This window comes from Hyperoodon ampullatus (genome assembly GCF_949752795.1).
Source record: "Hyperoodon ampullatus genome assembly, chromosome: 16".
Taxonomy (NCBI): Eukaryota; Metazoa; Chordata; class Mammalia; order Artiodactyla; family Ziphiidae; genus Hyperoodon; species Hyperoodon ampullatus.
In genome coordinates, this window is record NC_136929.1 from 55,992,620 (window position 1) to 56,015,678 (window position 23,059).

The 23,059-nt window shown below is 40.0% G+C and overlaps 1 protein-coding gene across 2 annotated transcripts in view; it reads right to left on the reverse strand.

Annotated features, from left to right (window-relative positions):
- The window catches only part of TSC22D1 (TSC22 domain family member 1), a gene marked incomplete at its 5' end in the record, with an annotated part of 129,407 nt that extends 106,563 nt beyond the window's left edge, over positions 1-22,844 (reverse strand). Inside the window, 2 exons of one of the 2 annotated variants that reach the window (XM_079721682.1) lie at positions 19,927-21,676; positions 21,923-22,844. In XM_079721682.1, the coding sequence (XP_079577808.1) occupies positions 19,927-21,676; positions 21,923-22,844 (2,672 nt within the window). Of the gene's footprint in view, positions 1-19,926 lie in introns of both variants that reach the window. The other variant, XM_079721681.1, reaches the window with a different exon arrangement.
- Positions 22,845-23,059: the final 215 nt, after the last annotated feature.

The window sequence follows — 23,059 nt, forward strand, 5'->3', positions numbered from 1 at the left end:
CATATAAAATGAAGCAGATCAATATTTCCCAAAGTGTATTCCAAAAAACACTAGGTCTATAGGACATTAATAGGTGCTATATGTTCAAAGGAGTTGGAGTCAATAAGTAAAACTGTCTCCCTTCTGCAGAATTTCTCAATCTTCAATAAACTAAAATGCAATGTCCATCTCCAAGATGTATATGTCAAAAAGCATTCCCCCAAATTCCTGGGCTCTAGAACTATTTTTTTTTTTTAACTTGAAGAACTAGTATTACCAAAACACTAGTTTTGAAACTTTTAAATTAGATTTCAAAATCCAGTTCAATGAATCTTTGAAACTTAAAAACCAGGTACTGACTCATTGTCTTATTTAAAATAAACTGATTAACTCCATTCATTCTAAGGAGGTAAGTGTTCAGTCCCATATGGGACCAAGTATGGAACAGATGGTCTTCAGGGCATTATGCCTGTCTAAAACAATCTTTACAATGAAAGAGTTTCAGAATCATTTGATTAGGGAAATGGTTGCATTGTGGAGTATCACCAAACTGCTACATGACACTCCATTCCTTCTACATATTACAAAGTGTGCTTTGTAACAACTTTTATTTCCGTAACTTTCAGAAGTTTGAAGCACTTCTCCAATAGTCAGATATAGTACTAGCCTCCTGGGATTCAGCAAAAGAATTAATCCCTGATGCTTCCATTATATATAATACATTCACTCCTCTCTTATGCATCTGGAATGGTGATACTATATACATTATTCTTAAGAGAACTGAGAAAGTAGTCACTCTTTTCCTGTAGGCATTAATTCTCTTATGGAGCCCAAGGTGAGAAAGGCTACAACCAAAAATGTCACAAAGGCACAGAATCACTTGTCTCGAAGGCTATAGTAGGGAGACAGTCTCTAAATATGTAGACAAGCTTTTAGTTTTAATTTACAGTGGGTAAGAAAGGAATGGAATCATTCTCATCCGGCACAATAAGAGAAGCCACCGTTTACAAAACTAAGAACTGAGCTAGGTGCATTGCTTACTTTATCTCCTTTAATCCTCCCAACAACAGTGTTTAAGGACAGCTATTACTCCCATTTAACAGGTAAGGAAATTGGGCTTACAGGTACATTTACAAAGGTCATACAATGAAGAGGTAGCATAAACAAGATCAGCACCACATCTGATGCCAAGGCTAATGCTCATTAAACTCTACCTCATTATGCTCTATGCTCATTAGTCTACAGCCTAGATTAATCAACTTGTGTGAATAAAACAGCTGTCATGAGCATCACACACAGAATAACTAAGCATAATATAACTTGGGATAATTCGGAAGATACATCAAGATCCTAGGATATTTCTTCAGGGTTCTAGATAAAGCTCTTTAAGACCAAAATCATGACTTTTTTTCTTTGCATCCTTGGTACCTTTGCTCAGTGTTAACATACATAACAAGCATTTAATAAATATTCCTTAAATAAATAAACCATCACAATACCAAAAAAGAACAGAAATACTGTAAATGTAAAAAGCCTTCTGGGCTAACAGACAATGGCTTACCTAGTTTAGGTAATCTTTCTAAAATACTTTATATAGCTAGATTTACAGATGTAGGCAACAAAACTGTTTAATAAATTATGACTGTCACCAGATCCTCCTCTTTCCCTACCATCCCCTTTAATGGTCTTCTACTACCTTTCTATTTCTCTGTTTTTTTCTCCCCTATTCATGTTTTGAGCCTCTAACTCAGACCATTGGTATCGATGGCATTTAGGTCACATATTCATAAGCCCAAATATAGCACAACTAGGTTTTTGTTAGGCCAATGTGTCTACTTGTTTTTGCTTTTGCATATTGGATCGATTTCGTAAAAAGCTAACTGAAGCTACTGGTAGATCCTCATGGGCTAAGAATCTGAATGTAACTGGAAACATAGCTAAACCTTTACATAAAGAAAAAACCCAAAGTGAGTCTGTTAGTTAGCCTATCCATTTCACAATGGTAACCGCACTTTAAAACATTCTCTCTTCAATGTGACCGCCTCATGGATTGGGAAGAGTGGCAGATTTAGGCTGTTGAAAGCATGTCAATAAGTAAAATGTCTAGAAATGCAATCAACTGTACAAGATGTGAAAATTACTGACTTTCAGCAGCTTTTGGCTATTTCATATTACTGGAAAGTAAAATTATGGAACATGTGAGTAAGATTTATACTACATTACTATTAAATGATTAATTAAGCTACTATATCCTTTAAGATAAATCTTTACTGTTAACTACAATTCAAAAAAAATTCCAATTGCTTCTTTCTATAGTTCCAATGTTTGTAAATGAATCAGGAAAAATATAATAAAAATTAAGGAAAGCAGCTTTACTATAAAAACTTTGAATTAATACGTAATACAATTGTCTTAGATTTAAAAAAATACACTTCCCCTTCTAGGTTAATGAGCGAAAAGACTAGATAAATCCTGTTTTTCAACTTAATATAAAAACCTTCATGTAAATTAGCATTTCCTTGTTCCAATAATAAGCATGTGATGTGAATATAAGCTGTAACTGTACAAAATTAAAGATGTGAGTCACAATGTGCTATTATGATTGAATTGATTAAAGTGAGTTTTCTACTTTAAAAAGTACTGTAATGTAATTTGATCACATGAAACAAACAAAAAAAAATAACCTAAGTAGCAACAGCTTATAACACTTAAAGCTCACTGAGACCAATGGAAGGCTACCAGTCTGATTTATTGAAATGTTCACATCATAAAACTATCTCTATATCAATTTATTATTCAGAAATTGGATGCCACTTAAGCAGATTTTCCAAATTAAAAGTTTATTCCTCAGCAAAAACTTGGAAAATTTAATCATTTTGAATAGAAAATGTATCAAGAAAAAGTAACTAAATTCAGATTGCGAGGACCATCATTAGGAACAGCAAGTCACTGTACCACTCTATAATGAGGAGCCAACGAGAAGTGTCTAAGGCCAAATGGCTCCATACTCGCAGGCTAAGGACTGTTTTTTATAGTTGTCCACTGTCACCTCTTGCTGCTTACCAGTGGGCCATGGCAACCTCCAAAATGCTTAAGAATACAGTCATTGCTCAGTATCCACAGGGAAATTGGTTCCAGGACCACCTGTGGATACCAAATCCACAGTAGTATCAATACTATTCGCCTTTCCCATCTGTGGATTCTGCATCCTCAGATTCACCCAACCAGAGAATGGTTGAATCCATGGACGGAGAACCCACGGATACAGAGAGCCGTATCCGTGTACAAGAGTACAAGCTTTGGAATCAAATCACCTAGTAGAATACTAGCTCCATCACTTAGTAGTTATGTGACCAAGCTACCTGACAATATTTTACCCACAGTAATATATCAGCCAGTAATACACTGAAAGAAATCTTAGAATCATCTGTCATATAATCCTCAGGTCCCCAATGAATTTATCATCAATTTTATACAAATTTACAAAAAAGAAGAGTTAAAGAGGTTGCTAATCCAAATATTATTTACCTTCAATAAGCATTAAATATACTTGTTCCTAAAAGGATTGGGATGCAGTTTCGTGGTTTATTATTATGGGATTCAAGAATGGAGGCAGAAAACTAGTTACGATACCTAGTTTGGACTTACCCTACCTCCTCATTCTGGATCCACCCTTCCTCCCTGGAACCTCAAAATAGGTAAAATTCCTAATAATAAAATATATCCAGTGTACAAACATATGAATCCTGATGTCATATCAGAGAATAACTGGTAAATAATGTTTGGTAGGTCCCCAAAGAGGAGAATAACACAATGAAGATAAAGAACAGCTTAAGAATCGGTCAAATCCCTTATTTCAAGATTCTATGATATTATGGAACATCCACCAAAGACAAGACATGGCACCATGCTTGACTCTGAAAGAGAAGTTAAGACAAACTGTACAGTGGTCAAGCCTTTTAAAACAGGAAGAGAAGGAAAGACCCAGACATGTGATGGCTCATTAGCACATGATCAGTGGACAGCACTATAGCCAAAACCAGGCATTCACTCAATTCGCCTCACCACGCTGCACCCAAAACAATACACTTGAAGAAACAAAAACCAAGCAAAAATGGTAACTACAAAGCAGCATTTTTCCAAAATAAATTGGCTAATATAATAAGTTTCACTAAATACCATCTTTCAAAAGTAATTTTTAGAACATGAGAGTATTTCCCTCAATAGAAAGAGAATCCTTGTCATTGTTGAAAATACCAAAACAAAACTGTCTAAAAGGACACAACCAAGCAAACAAAACTATATTAAGCATAAACAAAAACTTCCTTATGAAAGAAAGTAAGTGGTTTGGGTTAGCCATTTCTAAAAAAAGAGATTAAAAACATCTGAAATGAGAAATCAGCTTTCCTTGATACAATTATTTGATTTACTGTGTTGAAAAAGGTAATAAAAATATTTCAAAGGAAAAACTCAGGGGGAATAATATTATAGCAAAATAATAAGTAGGTATCTATACAATACCTCATACAGAACAGGTAACTGTATGTCACTTATTCATCAGTAATTTCACTAAAACTACAAATCATTAATAATAATTATTTCAATCTTAGCATCTATTAGGGGCTTTTAATTTTACTACTGAAAATATTCTAATTTCTCTCTGTAAAGGTCTAACACTTATTTATAACACATTATGAATTTCTTACAGAATAATCTTACCAGCCTGAAAGCTAGGAAAACATGAAACACTTGCCCTTACTTTAGAATAGGAAAAAAGCAACATGGAGCAGCACATTAATTTGTCGATGGTTAAATGATACAATGGAGGCAGACAACTAAAAATACTGTCTCTTTATACTTATCCATAGTTCAGTAGTTAACACCATTGGGAATGCATTCGTAGTCATGCTTCCTTAAAATAATATACAAAACGTAATCTAACTTTCAACTGGTGAACATTCAATACCATATCAAATTTCTTTGGGGTTTTCTTAAAATTTCTAACTCCTACCTTGCTGTCAGGCTATAAGCTGCTACTTTCCCAATGTCACCTTACATGCCTCAGAATCCCCTTTTTTTCCCCTTCCCCTCCCCTCATCTGCTTTAAAATGATAAAGCTAGTAAAACGTAAGACTTGAAAAAAAAGTCTAAAAAGGACCAGAAATGCTATGCAAAAACAGTAAGGGGGGAAAAAAAATAGCTTTACTTTGTGATGGCAATTTCAAGCAGTTCTGGAAGCCAGAGCTGTGTCTAAAGGATTAGGTTATCCACTCTGGATAAGTGGAGTGTTACCATGTGTGGACTGGGTCCTTACCTTCTTAGCTTTCTTAATGAGGCCAAGGTCACTGGTTCAAACCATTACCTCAGATTACAACCACAAAGAAAATGTGCCTCCATTTCCACCAGTGACAGAAAAGGAATTACTGAACTTCTCATAACCCATTAAGGAAGGAAGCAACTAGACATCCAAAGTAAGGTCCTAAAACACAGCACTGATCAGGCCACTATACAAAAACAAGAAGCGTTCTCCATTCCAAGTCCAATTAAGTCCAAACTTCACAATCCTGCCTTATTATTATTATTATTATTATTATTTTTCGGTACGCGGGCCTCTCACTGTTGTGGCCTCTCTCGTTGCGGAGCACAGGCTCCAGACCGCAGGCTCAGCGGCCATGGCTCATGGGCCCAGCCGCTCCGCGGCATGTGGGATCCTCCCGGACGGGGCCACAAGCCCGTGTCCCCTGCATCGGCAGGCGGACTCTCAACCACTGCGCCACCAGGGAAGCCCCCCAATCCTGCCTTTAATTAAGGCTTTTCAAAGTTAGCTTTGTCTTCTACATTCCTGTATACAGACACTATCTCTTACCAACTTAGACTATGTCCCGTGTTCTCTTCTATAAATACTCCCCGTACCTTGAACATTTTTGGTATGTTTTCTCCACTAAAGTGACTTACTAATCCCCATGGCTATCAAACTTCTCTCAAATGTCACCTCCTCAAAAGCATGTGATCTTTACCTTCTGTCTCCCAATACGGCTTTATTAGATCTCTTATGACACACCATATTCTACCTTGCCATACTTTTCCCATTTATTGGCTTTCTATCCCAAGTCATTCCCTAAAATGTTTCAAGCAGCTTACAAAGATAGATATAAATACTCTTAAGATACAATAAATTATAAATGAGTGAGAAAACTTGACACAAAGGACCAGGAATACAAGAGTAATATAAATTGAATCTGTTACCTGTTATCTTTTCCTTTCATGTATATGTATAGGTATATATACACATACACTTATTCTTAAATTCAACATAGGCTCTCCTTAAGGATATAAAGAGTGCTATGCATGTACACAGTCAATAAATTACATCCTTTCAAATACCCAGGAGATTCTGTAATCTAAGGACATTTTCAAAACATTTCTTTAAAAAATTACATTCCTTTGTATGTGTACCCACACATACATATATATATTCTCGAATTTTTTAAATGGCAAGCAAAGTGAAACAATGCACCAACATATAAAGGAGTAAGTTTTGTGGCACTTTAAATGTCAGTAAAATAATCAAATTATTGTCAATGACAGCATTAATGCTTTTCTCATTTAAATAAATCTATACCATTTCCATTTTGGTAGAGACCTAGGAGTGCTCAGGAGATAAAAAGAAATAATTCCACCTCTTTCCAATGCCTGGAAGAGACTGGCAATGGAACCTGGTTAGTATGAACAGAAAGCAGCTACGATCACTAAAGTAAAGAACCAATCCTAAACACTTAGTTCACCTTCACTTGGATTTCTTTTCACTACTAAATATTTTTGGGACACATCTGCTTTGGATTATAGACACAGATAAACCCTATGAAAAGATTAAATTGCCAAAATCCTACCTGAAGGTTATAACCACTTATCCTCAGACCTTTAAAACTGCAGCTATAAATAATAGCTTTCCTGGGAAATTAGGTTATTTTTTTTCTTTTTCAACAAAAGAGAAACAAAACATTGCTTCAAGGGAGGAGAAGGTAGGAAGGTGAATACAGTATTTTTATAAACTGAGAAATTTTGCTAACCAAAGCGTCCTTGTACTCAATCATTTTACAATGGAAATCACTCTCCCCCTAATTTCTTTCTTTCATTCGTTAACAAATAACAGAAAAACATAATTTCCTAAGTTCTCCTCCCTGTACCAAGCATACCCCCACTCCAATCCAGATTACGGATTCCTTTGATACTAACTTTCCCTGAACATCAGTTAGTTAGCAAGTGTTGAGGGCAAAATCACTCCCCAATTTAATCTTCAGTCACTTCCTATCACCTCCTTAAGACAGACTTGCTCCATTAAGCCCAACTGTTGCCTTACTTATGCCCAGACTGTTCTTATTTCCTCCCATTTTTATTAACCCTCTCCTTCCTCAAACTTTCTCCTTCAACGCAAGACTTCTGAAAAGTCAGTTCAAACAACACTGCTTTCCTAACCTTCCAAAGGTCAATTCTATCCCATCTGTGAACTGTGAATGCAATTTCCTGTGTCATTTTGGAGGCTAGCGTTCCAGTTACAGTCTAAGAAACATTTTGTAGCGCGATGTAAGGAATTCACGTAGCCTCTCTGAATTTGTTCCTCTACCTATAAGCCAAAAGTTGAATGGGATCAAGATTTCCAGCTCAAAATTTCTGATTCTTTGATTTCATATTTCATGTTGTTTAAAAGTGTTATTTAGGGCTTCCCTGGTGGCGCAGTGGTTGAGAGTCTAGCTGCCGATGCAGGGGACACGGGTTCGTGCCCCGGTCCAGGAAGATCCCACATGCCGGGGAGCGGCTGGGCCCGTGAGCCATGGCCGCTGAGCCTGTGCGTCCGGAGCCTGTGCTCCGCAACGGGAGAGGCCACAACAGTGAGAGGCCCGCGTACCGCAAAAAAAAAAAAGTGTTATTTAGCTCCTATAATTTCCCCGTGTATATGTAGCATACACTGCTTGACAACAAGAACCATGTCAGATTACATCTGTGCCCACACCGTTACTAGATATAATGATTTACACCTAGTACCTACTCAATAAATATACCCATTTGATAGGCCAGTGAGGGGGAGACAGAGAACTTAATGTAACAGGTACAGTAACATATCTGAGAAGAACTGAACCTTACTCCTATCAAAACCGCTATGCAATAATGGTAACAGGATGGCAAAGTATTTGGCAATAATTATATCCCTTTCCCTGATGACTGTGGGGTATGTCTTTGCCACACGTCTGCACTCACTCATTCAACAAATATTTCAGAACATACTATGAATCAGGTTATACTGCACACAGTGGAAATACAGAGGTGAAAACAGATGGGTAACATGCTTCCTCTCAAGGAGCTTACATTCTGGAGTACAAGAACAAGAGGAGCACCCCCACCCAAACTTCCAGGATCAAAACAAGAGCATCTGATGATATAACGAGTTAAATATCTGCATCTCCCAGTGCCTTCCAATGTAGGAAGCAACAGTCAGAACACCTTGGTTTTGAGCATATCCTACAGAGACAGCAGAGCACAGAAGTCATTAAGGGCACAAAATCTAGACCCAGACTGACTGGATTTAAATCCCAGCTCCCACTTACTAGCTATGTGACCTTGAATAAATGACTTAATCATTCTATCCCTCAACTTCTTTACCTGCAAAATGCAGATAATAATGGTACTTACACCTCATAAGGTTGTTCTGAGAATTAAACAAGGTGATATATGTGAAGTGCTTAGAACAAGCATATAATGAGTACCATGATTTTCAACTACTCCTACTACTATTATTACTAAATTGCTGTAGTCTGTCCATGAAAAGCTAAAAACAGCATACGACACATGGTAGGAACTCAATATTTAATTACTGACGGAATAAATGAACCCAAGACTCAGTTTCTTCCTCTGTGAAAATGGAAGAAAAGCATCCTATCCATTTTAGGACATGGGCTTCCCTGGTGGCTCAGTGGTTAAGAATCCGCCTGCCAATGCAGGGGACACGGGTTCAAGCTCTGGTCCGGGAAGATCCCACATGCCGTGGAGCAACTAAGCCCGTGCGCCACAACTACTGAGACTGTGCTCTAGAGCCCGCGAGCCACAACTACTGAAGCCCGCACGCCTAGAGCCCGTGCTCCACAGCAAGAGAAGCCACCGCAATGAAAAGCCCATGCACCACAATGAAGAGGAGCCCCCGCTCGCTGCAACTAGAGAAAGCCTGCAAGCAACAACGAAGACCCAACGCAGCCAAAAATAAATTAAAAAAAAAAAAAGTACTGAAAAAAAAAAAATTTAGGACTGCTATGACTCAAGAGTACATAATCTATTTCAGAGTTTTGTTTAACGCCCCCCAATCACACAAGAGGCAGGTTTTATTACTATCACCACTAGAAACTTATCACAGCCATGTGTTAGCAAAAAATTAATGCTAGATAGTATTTCAATTGTACGTTTATATGTTCCTAACTAGTCAGTATGCTGTTTGTTACCATGTAAATATACACTAACCCTAATAACCAAAGACATTAGATAACTAGGTGAGCTGGGAGAGAATGAAATCTTACCAACAATGAGTAATTTTATAATCAATCCATCCATCTACAATTCACTCAAAAAAGGAATACTCAGGCATGTACACAGAGTATCAAGAGTTCCTCAACTTAAGTAGTGACCTGATATTACAAAAATAATCTGGGATGCCTGGAAAAATAAGATGCTATCTCATCTGTCTTATCCCCATGAAGCTCAAGAGTACCCTTTACCCTATGGCTCAGTGAATGAGAAAAGGCAATAGCATTCACCATGACCTAAAGTTAATTCTTTAATAAGATCGAGCCACAGTAAATCTTCTCCACAGTCAACACAAATATGGTTTTAAGCCAAACAAGGTTTAACACTGGTATGTCCACAAAAAGAATATGAAAACATTTAAAGACTCTCAGAACGAGCCTCTGATGATCACCCCACTACAACATCAGATTCTATATTTTCCCTTCTGTTTTTAATTACCCCAACCTTAAAAGTAAAGGCCTCATATCTTAATACTTTTTACTCCCATTTAATACCCATGTAGAATCAATTAAAATTATTGCTAATTCTAATCACTGCCAAATCTTTTCCATGGTTCTTTTCCCTTAATAGAATCCATAACTTACTAGTTTAGTAACAATTCCTTGTTGTCACTCAACGACCATAAGTAAAACAGATCAGTTAGGAATTTTAAACAAGCAATTAACTCAATGCTTACTAAACTGTCTAACAAAGAAAACTCCTTTAATACAAACAAGTGGCATTTCACCAGTTAAATGCTTATATTTTAAACAGCTGAAACTGCAAAGAACTTCCAAGGTAATACTTAGATATTTGAGAATCATTTATGCTAAATAGCTGAACCAGTCAAAAGGAGATAAGAATACTGACATTCTAATTTAGAAATAAGTGGAGTTTTTTGTTTGTTTTATTCAAGTTGGAGAACTTTTACTGTCATAAACATATGTAAATACAAAGTAAACATACAATGCTTGTTAAAAGCAGCAACTAAGCATTGTTTTGCTCATAAATACAGCAAAAAAGTAATCATCTCTATTAAAGGAGAAAATAGTGATAACACATGATCTATAAAGAACTTATCTAACTTTCAAATATATCATAATAGTGTTTTTAAGAAGAAGCTGAACTTATGCCAATATTAAAAATTTTTTTCTTCAGTTATCCATTAAGCAGATTTTTATTGAGTACCTACTGTAAGGCACTGAAATAAACTTTGGATATACAGTAGCGAACCAAACATCTCTGTTCATGAAGCTTAAAATCATCAAACAGATAATCCCCAAAAACAAAAACTAATTATGCAATACAAACTGTACTAGCACTATAAAAGAACAAGGTGATCTTAAACAGTATTAACAAAGAACCTAAGTTTAGATTGGTATGTCACAGAAGGCCTCTCAAAGTGACAGTGAGGCTTAAGGAGGAATGGAGGGAAGGTGACACAGCGCATGCCAAAGCCTGGAGGAGAGAGCAAGAAAGGATGGCAACCCAAGGAATCCAAAGGAGGCAGCTGGGACACAGAAAGTGAGGGGGAAAGTGACATATGAGGCCAGAAGTGAGCAAAAGTGAAATGTAATTACCTTAAAAAGAAATGGGAAGGCTTCAGGGGTTTGGGGGCAAGTGAGAGACCTGAACAGCCTTCCGTTTTAAGAACATCACTCTGACTACAAGACATAAAATCAGAGAAAGGCAAGAGTGTATGCAGGAAGTTGGTGAGGAAGCTACTGCAGGGCTTTAAGAGCTGACTATGTTACCTTAGACTAGAGTGGTGGCAACACAGATGGGGAAAGAAAAGATAAATTCAAGATATATTTAGAATGTAATGGTCAGAATGCAGAGGGTGGGGGAAAGGAAGCTATCAAGAACGACTCAGGTTTCTAAAGTTAAGAACTAGAGTAAGGGGCTTCCCTGGTGGCGCAGTGGTTGAGAGTCCGCCTGCCGATGCAGGGGACACGGGTTCGTGCCCCGGTCCGGGAGGATCCCACATGCCGCGGAGCGGCTGGGCCCGTGAGCCATGGCCGCTGAGCCTGCGCGTCCGGAGCCTGTGCTCCGCAACGGGAGAGGCCACAACAGTGAGAGGCCCGCATACCGAAAAAAAAAAAAAAAAAAAAAAAAAGAACTAGAGTAAGAAATATTTATTAAAATGAGCATGACTAAAAGAGAAATTTGAGAGGGTAAGTAATGAAGAGGTTAAGTTTATGATCTGTTGAGACTGAGAGGCTGTGAGAATATAAGCAGAGATAACAGGAAGGCAGAGGACCGGAGCAGTCTAGGGCTAAGAAGAGAAGTGTGGGCTATGATACGCATTCAGGAGTTGAGAGCATACAGACCATGGACCAGCAGATTACCTAGGGAAACGGGAAAAGGGAAAAGGCAGTAGGTGGGAAGAGGACTCAAATCCAAACAAACTCCAATGTTGAGAGTCTGACAGAGGAGCTGAACTGAAGGAGAATGAAAAGGAGTGGCCAGAAAGGTGGGAAGAAACTAAGCAGGATATCACTGAAAGCAAAAGAGAGTGGGTGTTTCAAGGACGGAAAACAAAGATCAACTAGACCTATTGAGACTGAAAGGTCAAGTAAGATTTTCAGGTCAAGCTGACTAGTAAGGAAGAAGTGAAGGGTTGGGGAGAGTGGGACATTTGAATATATGTGAGACTAGGAAAAAAGTCAACCTGGAATCCAAAACATTATAGGTCATTCTTTTCAAATAATGTAAACATCCTTTATCATTTTTTCCCTCATGTAATTTCTTTTAATAAGCCATTAAAGCATATTCTTACCATGACATATTAAAACCTAACGACACGGTGACACAGCAAAAGCCAACCAGGGTTCTGATATTGTCGCACCAGAACAGGGCATGCTCTGCAGTTTCATATTTTTAAATTGAACTTTCTAAATAAGAAATAAAATCTACATGTTTTGCAATTCTGAAGTCAGTATTACAAAGACAGAATTTAAATTATTAGAAAATTAAAATGGTTTTCCTGAAAAGATAATTTTCATACAACTTCCCCCAAAAATGTTAAAATTAATTCATTTAACATGTCTGTCTACTGTATTCCAGGTACACCACTCTTACAACTTTACCCACTTTTTTCTCACCAAGGGCTCATACGTAAATGTTGGTATGTTCTATGACAATTCCATTATTTGTACTAATACACAAGTCAATAAAGCCTGCCCTTTTTCGGGTTTTCAGCCGCTCTATTATTACTTATGGGCATCACCCTTACCTCTTTGTTGGCTTTATGAGTAGTAGAAACAGCACCAGATTTTGAATTGGAAAAATGGCTTTTAATCCTACTGTTTACTGTTATGTATATAACTTTACTGTGATGTATATAACCTGACACAGCTTACTTGGCTTCTCTAATAAACTAAATAAGCTTCAGTCTATTCACCAGTAAATTAGAAAAAAACTTAACTCACATGGTTGTTGAGTGGTTAAATGTGACAATAAATATTAACTGAATCTAATCCTAACATTCTTAATCACTTCTGTGAATTGAACTACCAAGTTATATGCCATTATTATTTCTGCTGAATATAAGCCAAGCAATTCCACTCAAAATTTACGTACTAGTTATAGATCAAATCTCGGAGCATGAATTGTTAAAATTAGTATCATTCTTTACATTTAACAGTGCAATATTCTACAACTGAAATAGATGTGTAATGTTAAATGCACATCTATTTTACACTCCTTTCCTAAAAACCCCACTAAAATGACAGAAAAGGAATTTTTTAAGATACAAAGCCATAAGCTCACAAAAACTGAGAGAACGGGTAGAAAAGACAATAGCAACAAAAATTTGGAAGCTGGAAAGCAGATGGTTGAGTGACAAATGACTTATTTAGCAAACACTAGGAAATCAAATCTTTAGCAAGCAGTGGGGAAAGCCAAGAACAAACCCAATTTAAACTGTAAAATCCCCCAAAGACTCAGGAATTGGCAGTACCACATACATCTGAGGTGGGATGTGGGAGAGAGAGAGTGCTAAAATAAGGAAGATTGTTTAAAAGTCTGTTTAAGAAGCAACCAGCCCCACAAATCCCAACTGCCCCTCCCCAGTCCCAACAAAAAACTGAAAATATATTGTCTAGTGAATATAAGACACAAGATCCCAGGACTGAGGAAATGAGGTACAACAGTATGCAGGAGAACATACTGAAAACAAGCTGACTGAGTGGAGAGACACATACAGGGATGCTCGGCCAGGTGACCATAAAGCAAAGCTAACAAGACTCTCAGAATTTTGAATCAGCATTTTACTCCCCTACTCTCACACACAGCCACCATCTAAGGAAAGGCTATAGCACAAAAGATAAAGACTGAACAAATAAAAACTAAGAAAGCTAAAACTGGAGGACACAGATCACACAGGGATCAGACAGCTAAGAGAAAGTACTATTGTTACTAGAACAGGACAGATATTATTTAAAAGGACCAAAGACAAAAGCTCTTGGAAATCAAATACATGATAATAGATGGAAACTCAATTGAAGTAAAGCAAAAAGAAAAAGAGATGGCAAATAGGAAAGAAAATATGAGAAAATTAGAAGACTGGTCAAGAAGGTCCATTATCCCAATAAAAGGAGTTTGAGAAAGAAAAAAGAAATGGGAAAGAAATAATCAACAACCTCATTCAAGAAAAAGTCCCAGAATTAAAAGATGTTTCCAGACTGAAAGGGGACACCAGTACTCAGCACCCTGAATGAAACGAAACCCACATAAGAACCCATCATCGTAAAATTTCAGAACACTAAAAACAGATACAATTTTAAAAGCTTTCAGAGATTTAAAGAAAGAGAGAAGGGATGGAAAGAGAGATTAAACAAGAGTATAGGGGAAAAAAAGAAAAAACAAAACACATACACACAGGTCACATGTAATACATATAAGGAATCTGAATGGCTTCAAACTTCTCAAAAGCAACGTGGAAGCTAGAAAGTCATGGAGCAAAACTATAAAATAAGGGCTTCCCTGGTGGCGCAGTGGTTGGGAGTCCGCCTGCCAATGCAGGGGACACGGGTTCGTGCCCCGGTCCGGGAAGATCCCACATGCCGCGGAGCGGCTGGGCCCGTGAGCCATGGCCGCTGAGCCTGCGCGTCCGGAGTCTGTGCTCCGCAACGGGAGAGGCCACAACAGTAAGAGGACCGCATACCGAAAAAAAAAAAAAATTTATAAAATAATACAATTTCCAATCCAGTATTCTTTACCTAACCGAAGAATCAAACAAGTAACAGGGTAAGCTAAAGCCATTTTAAAACATCAAGTGAGCCAAGAATGAATAATGACATGAGTCACTGGAAAATGGAGATCCAAGCACAGAAGACAGTGTGAAAGGAATCCCACAAATATTAATAGTTGCATACCAAGTCTAAAAGGCAATCAGTCCAGAATGAAGCTCAGAGAAATATGAGAGAGACTTCCTCAGGAAGATAAAATTGATAACAGTACCTGATATGGCTGAACATCTCAAGGGACATTTGATGAAATGATGAATCAGTGATTACTACAGAGAAAATTAAGAGGGGGCAGGGTGGGTGGAGACAATGAATTCCAGACAAATCACCCTATGGTAAAGCTAACAGCAAGTCACACTGAGAACTTCTTATCAGCTCTTTAGTCTCCTACACTTAAGTACAAGCAGAGGACCAAGACTTGCCAGACATCTGAAGAAAGGCTCTATCATAAAAGGTTAAGCCCAAAACATACAAAAATGGGAGAAAGGCAACTTGGAGGAAACAGATGATGACAGATGAAAACTTGGGTTGGAGGAACCCACTAACATTTCTAAATGCTAAAAACTATACAGAAATATACATATAAGTGTACCACACATACTAGATGGCTGGGGTGGGAGGAGGGAGGCAAGTGCAGGACATTAGACAGGATAGGAAAAGTAATCATATTTTACAAGAACACTGAATAATCAATAGTGATGCAATCATAACTATTAAGAGGAGGGGGGACCAGGAGGAAGGAGGACCAGCTGAGTAGGTCATGACAAAGTTAATCTTCATTTTCTACCCAGGAAGTTAATAAAGCCAAAAACAAAAGCCAGGATGGACTTCCCTGGTGGCACAGTGGCTAAGAATCCACCTGCCAATGCAGGGGACACGGGTTTGACCCCTGGTCCGGAAAGATCCCACATGCCGCGGAGCAACTAAGCCCGTGAGCCACAACTACTGAAGCCCGCACGCCTAGAGCCCGTGCTCCGCAACAAGAGAAGCCACAGCGATGAGAAGCCCGAGCACCACGACTAAGGAAAGCCCACACACAGCAACAAAGACCCCATGCAGCCAAATATAAAGAAGGAAATGTATTTTTCAAAAAAAAAAGTAAGGGCTTCCCGGGTGGTGCAGTGGTTGAGAGTCCGCCTGCCGATGCAGGGGACACGGGTTCATGCCCCGGTCCGGGAAGATCCCACATGCCCCGGAGTGGCTAGGCCCGTGAGCTATGGCCGCTGAGCCTGCGCATCCGGAGCCTGTGCTCCGCAACGGGAGAGGCCACAACAGTGAGAGGCCCGCGTACCGCAAAAAAAAAAAAAAAAAAAAAAAAGTAAGGAGTATTTTATTTAACACACACATATATAGGGCATATGAGTTAGAAACAGTTCTAAGGGCTTTGCAAATGCATTGAATTCTTATAACAACCCTATGAGGTAGGTACTATTTCCCCCACTTTTTAAAATGAGCAAACTGAGGCACAGAGAGGTTAAGCAGCTAGTAAACAATAGAGGATGGATCAGACCTAAGCAGTCTAATTCCAGGGTCCATGGCTCCTAACCACCTGGCTATGTTGCACATCTAGTAGCAATATAAGCAGTTAGAGACTAGGAGGTAAATATCACAGTCATCATCTAAAAAAGGTGAAAGTGATTGCTTCTGGGAAATGAAGCAGGCAGGAAGCTTTTGTTTGTTTTGATAACCATGTAAACTATTTGGCTCTTTAAACTGTGCAGGTACAACCTAAGTAAAAATTAAAACTTATAATTTAGTATTTTACAGTTAAAGTATTTTATCTGATGCTACCATCCTAAGAAGTAGGCAAAATGAGTATTATTCCTACTTGATAAGAAAACTCATTCCTCTTTAGTAAATATGAGGGCCAACTCTATAACAGGCACTGTATTTAAAAAATAGATATCAATTCACCTCAAGATACGAAAAGGCAAAAGAGGTAGAAAAAGCAAGTATTTTCATTCATTTCTTTTCACTTTGTTGCATTTAATTATATGATCCTACAACCTGAACAGTTGTGCTTAAGGTGAGAGGCAATACAAATTTTAAATCATGATAGAAAAAGCAGAGAAAGGTCTGCTCATTAATCCGTTCAAAAAAGATTTAGCTCTTGCCCTTGAGGAACTCACAGTCTCGTGGGGAAAATGGGTAAACATAATTCAAACTGAATGTGTGCAGTGCCTTGAATAGAGGAACACTAAAAAGGGCTAAGGAAACAACATTCCCTGGGTGAAGAGACTGCTTCAGAGGGAACATCTGAGCTGAGCCTTGAAGGATGAATAGAAGTTTGACCAATTAATTTCACAGAAGAGGCTGTATTAACAATCACAAAACACTAAAGACTATACATCAGTGTGAAATACCTGTATCTTCCCTGTGTTGTAAAAATAAGTTCACGTTAAAGGCTAATGTGAGACATTAAGAACTTTTTAATGAGAATGATTTTTAAAAATCTAGATACATAATCTTAATGCCTGATCCATGTTTCTAATCTTCATAGTCTCTACCAGTAGCCAACTGAAAGCATTTTCCACATGTGTTAGAAATATTTTAAAATTTAAAGTGTTAGAATATTATTTCAAAAGATGACTAAAGAACAACGAATCTTCATTTGTCCTACCATCCAAAAGTTTTATTGTTAACGTGTTTTCTAAGTCATAATACTGAAATTACAAGGTACTCTTTTCTCCCATGGGAGACTAATAGGTGACCAAGCCCAGAAGACGCAAATGACACAGAAACTAACATGGGAAGAAAAAGTAAAAAGAATTTTTTTAACCATTAACACTTTAAAAAAATAAATAGAAACTCATTATCACTTTTTTCTCTTGCAGATATTCTCAAATTCCCTTCCAAGAACCAATTTAAACGGAACATTTCTTTTTCCAAACTACAGTGATAAAAGAAATAATCTGCAGGAAAGCACAAGGAAAATAATATACAGATTTACCCTATCTGACCTTTACAGGTATTTTAGGGGTCATTTTGATTTTTCAGAATTTAAAGGATACCTCTGAAAAAAAATTTTCTGGTTTTGACGACTTGACTTTGATGTTAACAAAGGCTCAAATATGTAGTTCATTCAAAACAGGTACAGTCAACTCAAGTTACTTTATACCAATAGTTAATCATATTTCTCAGTATCTGTTTTTGTCCCTTTAATTTCAAACCTTCCTACATAATTTGCCGCTAATTAATGTTCCTCTCAGTTACTATATGGAAAAATTAATTTTGTAGTAATATCTTAAGCAGGGACTCTATCTCTACAGTTAAAAACCTAGCTGTAAAGTCTTCTGACTTTAATCATCTGGAACAGCATGTTGTGTTAAGCTCTATCATGCCCTACCACCAGGAGGAAAACAAAAAAGGAGAAAGTCATGCCAGGAGACCACAAACAGTAATTAGCAAAAATCATGGCAGGTTTGAATTCAAAATATGTGGTTTTCATTTGTGTATCTGACCCATCTTTTACTTCTCTAAATTTAGCATCCACATAATGTACCCGTGGGCTTTACTCAGATCACACCCTTTAAATTTAGAACATATTAATATTTGGGGTAAATAATTCTTTAAAATTACAGATAAGTATTAGCATGATTTGATACATTGAAAGGTTTAACAATAATTATAATAGGACTCTTACGGGAACAACCTCCCAGAAGAGGTCTTTTAATGTACAGTTTTGTACACATGATACAGAATACATTTGGCTAGGTAACGAGATTTTAATTATATGACTTAGAAAAATAATAAAAATCTTGAAAGACAAGACTTTAAATTATTTCAATTAATCATGCCTTTACCTTATATCTTTTAAGTGACTAAAAAAAAAAAAAAAAAAAAAAAAAAACAAGAAAACCTCACTGAAACATTAGGCCTTTGTTTTTCTAAAACTGCAATTCTTTTGAAATATGCTCAATATTTCCAAAGGGAAAATCACAGATATACATTTTGAATGTAAATGTTCCAACTGGTTTGATAAAAGTTCAATCTCAAAAATCTCCAACTAATACTAAAATAATTAAGTATCTTTCAAGCTTATTCAAAGTTCCACAATGAAGATGGATAGCCTTTGTCATAACTCCTATATTATTTTGATCAAGGTTAGTCACAGACTGGCAAATTTGTGAAAAGAACATTCCTTTAAAAATCAACTTAGTTTAAAGCCATGTAGTAGCATGAGAGATTTCACAACTTTTCTAGCTAGCCAGCTTCAAAGACACAATTTGATTCAATAAACATGATTATCACATTATTTCCAATCCAATTAAGAAAACGCTGGTTTAATAATGTACTTTAGGCTTTATGTATTTTTTTGGTAAGAGAAGAACAGGTGGAGTAAGTCCTGTAGGAGCGCAAAGTCGGTTTCATGTCTCTATAAATTCAACCCTCCAAGACTTTCTTTCTTTACCCTTTAAAATGGCTACCACTTGATCTACTATGCAAAAGGAAAAATGCACAGCATACCACTATCAACGGTAAATCTGGTTATTTTTAAGAGTGTATGGCCTCCTACCCCACGGAACACTTTTTAAGATTCCCATTCCTTTACTGTTCCGATGCAACGACCATTAGATAAGTACACAAAAGTTGGTCAATTAGTTTGAGGGCAACCTGTATAACCCAGCTTAGGTCATCTTTCCTGTAATATCTGATGAGGAAAAGCAGCTAACGTTATCTTTCACAGACTAAGAGCAAACACAGTAGAACTGAAAAGGGTTGTCCTGTCCAGTAAAGGAGAAACAAATGTGGGAACCACAACCTCCCCTCCCGTCCCCAAGAGATGATCATAATGATTTTAGTAATTCAAAAGAACAGACTAACTATTAGATGGGTCAGCAAAAACTAGTAACTCTAAAAACCATTTTATAAATAACAAAACCATCTGGTGCTCCCAAACCTATTCTTAATGCTCAAAAACTAGCCTGTCAAATAGTGTTTACATAATACTTACACCACTTCCTGACCAACTAGTTTGAGACCGCTCCGTAACACTCTTGCTCTAGAAAACTTACCAGAAAAATGCAGTTTCACATACAAAAAGGAAGAAATACATAATGCTTTAGACTAATCTTGTGCATATACACAGCTATTAAATAGATTAACTCTGAATCTGCTGAGTGTCTGCAGAAACACGGCATGACCTTACCTCTCATCCTCGCCATCCACCAGGGGTGTCGTCAGCGGTAGCACCTTCAACGGGAAAAGAGAAGCCGAGGCTCCTAGGCTGCTGCCACTCCCATCTGAAACTGCCGACATTCCCCCACTGTCACCACTGATAGTCTGAGGTAAGCCAACTAAGGAGGGTTCCGCTGGGCGCCTGGCAACTTCAATTTGGCTTCCAATTGCCTGAGCTAATGATTGTGCAGAGAACTGAGTAAAACTTAGTGGTATCTGCTGCGCCAAAGGCAAATTTATATTAGATGCTGCCATCAAGGGAGGCTGACTAACACTTGGAACCAAATTACCATTTTGAGTGGCAGGCGCTTGTGCTATATTCTGTGATGGAACCAAGTTTGTTGGGACAGAAGGCATTCCAGAAGGACCAGGTGAACTAACCTGATTCGTAACAGAAATACTGCTAGCAGAGGGCAAAGGACTAACTGCAGGCAACTGCTGCGCAACAACTCCTGGAGCTACCGACTCTACTCCTGGCGGCTGGGGAGGCGCAGTTAACAAGGTGCTCTGGGGTGCCATGACCAACTGTGGAGGAAGGCTTGAAGCACTAGCTTGAACTCCCTGATGAAGAATCGCAGCCTGAGCGGGTGGAACTATCTGTGAAGACGGAGGAGCACCTTGCGGGATGACTGAAGGTGTGACTTGGGTAGAGGGCTGCTGCGCTGCCGTAGGTAGGTTTGTCTGTTGACCAATATTTGCAATTTGACTGCCAGGAGGTACAGCAGATACTGCCGTCTGCGCCTGGCCAGCGGGTTGGCCAGACGCCCCTGCGGGCTGCGCCTGGACTGCTGCGGGCTGCGCCTGGACTGCTGCGGGCTGCGCTGGCAGCTGGATGCTCTGTGGCTGAGCCACAGGCATCACCGCGGTTCCTGCTCCCACCCCCGCAGAAGTGGGCTGTGCAGAGGGCACTGCCGTTTGCAGAATCGGCTGCTGCTGAACATACTCGGAAGCAGGATTCGGAGTCACTGACGGTCCGTGGCTTGGGGCCACCGGTGTGGAGAGAGCTGGCGGCTGCTGTCCATAGTGTAACTGCTGGGGCGATGTGCCTGGCAGGGGAGCTTGCGCCGGAGGGGCCGCCTGAGAATACGGCAGTTGGGGCTGAGCCAGGCTGGAAACGGAAGGCGGCTGACCCAGAGCTGAAGTTGCACCCACCACGCTCACAGGTGATGGCTGGATACCAGCTGCAGCACTGAGAGCGGCTTGCAGAGGTACTGGTTGAAGACCCTGCTTCTGCTGATAGCTCAGTTCTTGAGACTGCAACTGCACTTGCGAGATCTGTGACTGAGAAATACTCTGTGGCATACTAACGGCAGAAATGCCCGCCGGAGCAGCGCTACTGAAGTCCATCTGCGGGAGGGCGACACCTGGAAGAGCGGGCGGCTGCTGCATCACGGCAGCTGGGGCCCCCACCTCTCCGCTTCCCACACTCTCCGTGTAGTGGCTCAGCGTGCTGACACCGCTGCTCACTGAGCTCCCGCTGGTGCTCTCCCTCTCAGAAGTCACTTCTGCCGGGTTTTGTTTTACACTTTCCACTGCTTTATTTATCACCACCCCTTCGGCGGCGGGGACAGCGTTTTCTTTCTCATAGAACTCGGTGCAAGTCCATCTACCTTTCTTGAAGGGCTCAGAACTCGAATCTAACTTCACAAGTCTGAACCTGGACGTGTTAACTGTTGGTTGCGGCTGCTGACTTGAAACTGATCCCACAGTCATCCCTGCAGCTGCACTGGCAGTGCTGTTAATGAGAGCGGAGGACAAAATCGTACCGTTGCCCAGGCCGCTCAAGACAGTCACGTTAACACCGCTGCTCACTCCAGGCCCAACGCTCACACCGGCAGCACTGGGAATGCTGCTCGCACTTAAATTAGCATTAGCAAGCATGCTGCTGGTCACGTTAGGATTAAAAACGCCCACAGCCGTAATGTTAACATTTTTCATCGCATTAGTGCCTGTAACAGAATTTATACCTATACTGCCGCTTGTACTCGGAGCACGGATACTAGTCATTACAGACGCAGGTGAGCCACTCGATGATACGGCAGAAGTTGGTGCAACTGGCATAACACTGTCAGAGCTTCCAGTTATAGACAGTTTTCTGGATACTGGGCTTGCGGGCGGCCCTCCCGGAATGGGTGTACTGGCCACACCGGCATGGGATGGATGGTGGTGACCGTGATGGAGGTGGTGCCCATGATGAATGTGAGGGTGGTGATGGAGGGAGTGGGGATGAGCATTCCCATTGATTACAACATTCTGTTGTGGAAGGTGAGGCAAATGAGGCTGTGGAAGGGGGGGCTGGTTGGGAGAGACTGCCCCAGGTGTCTCGGCTTCCTGGAAGTTATTGAGAGTTTCTTCTGAGGAGCTGCGTTCAGGCTCCCCTAAGTCGGTAGCCCTGGAAAGTGACACATCAAGGATCTCGGAAGACGACAGATCTTCTGTGTGAGATTCATCCAGATCATCGTAGCTTTCGGTGTCCTCTGCGATGCTGTTGTTAGAGCTGATGCTAGCGGAGATCTGAGCCGGGGTCACGCTCGTTATCTGGAAGCCACTTTTCTTTTTCATTTGAGTTCCGCCTGGCGCAAGAGGCTGTGCCTGCAGCTGAGCCTGCGAAAGGAGGTTCAGGCTTTGTGGAGGCGGAGGCTGTGGTCCCGACAGAGAAGATGCTGCAGGAGGTGGCGGCTGGAGCAGCGACGGAGGCGGAAAATCCTCGGAAGATGGGGCACTACTACCAACGCCGGTACCTGCTGCACTGAGAGCAGAGGCGCTGCCACCACCACTGCCCCTTCGAGGGAACATTGCCGGGTGCGCCATCTTCCTAGCACTAATGTCTGCAGCGGCCGAGGCCGCGGCCGCGGCCGCGGCGGCGGTGGACTCGGGCGGCTGGTGCATTGTGCTGGGTACCGGGGGGCGGAGGAGGCGAGTGCAATTTCCTTCAGCACCGTAATCTTTGTATTCAAGACGCCGAGGAGGAAAACGGGACCTGACGCTCCGCCCGGCGCGATTCCTCCTCCTCCTCCTCCTTCTCAGCCGAAGGCGCCGGCCGCTTCTGCCTTCGAGGGCGAGCTTCGGGAAGGGAGGATGAACGAGGGTGAACAGAACAGCCG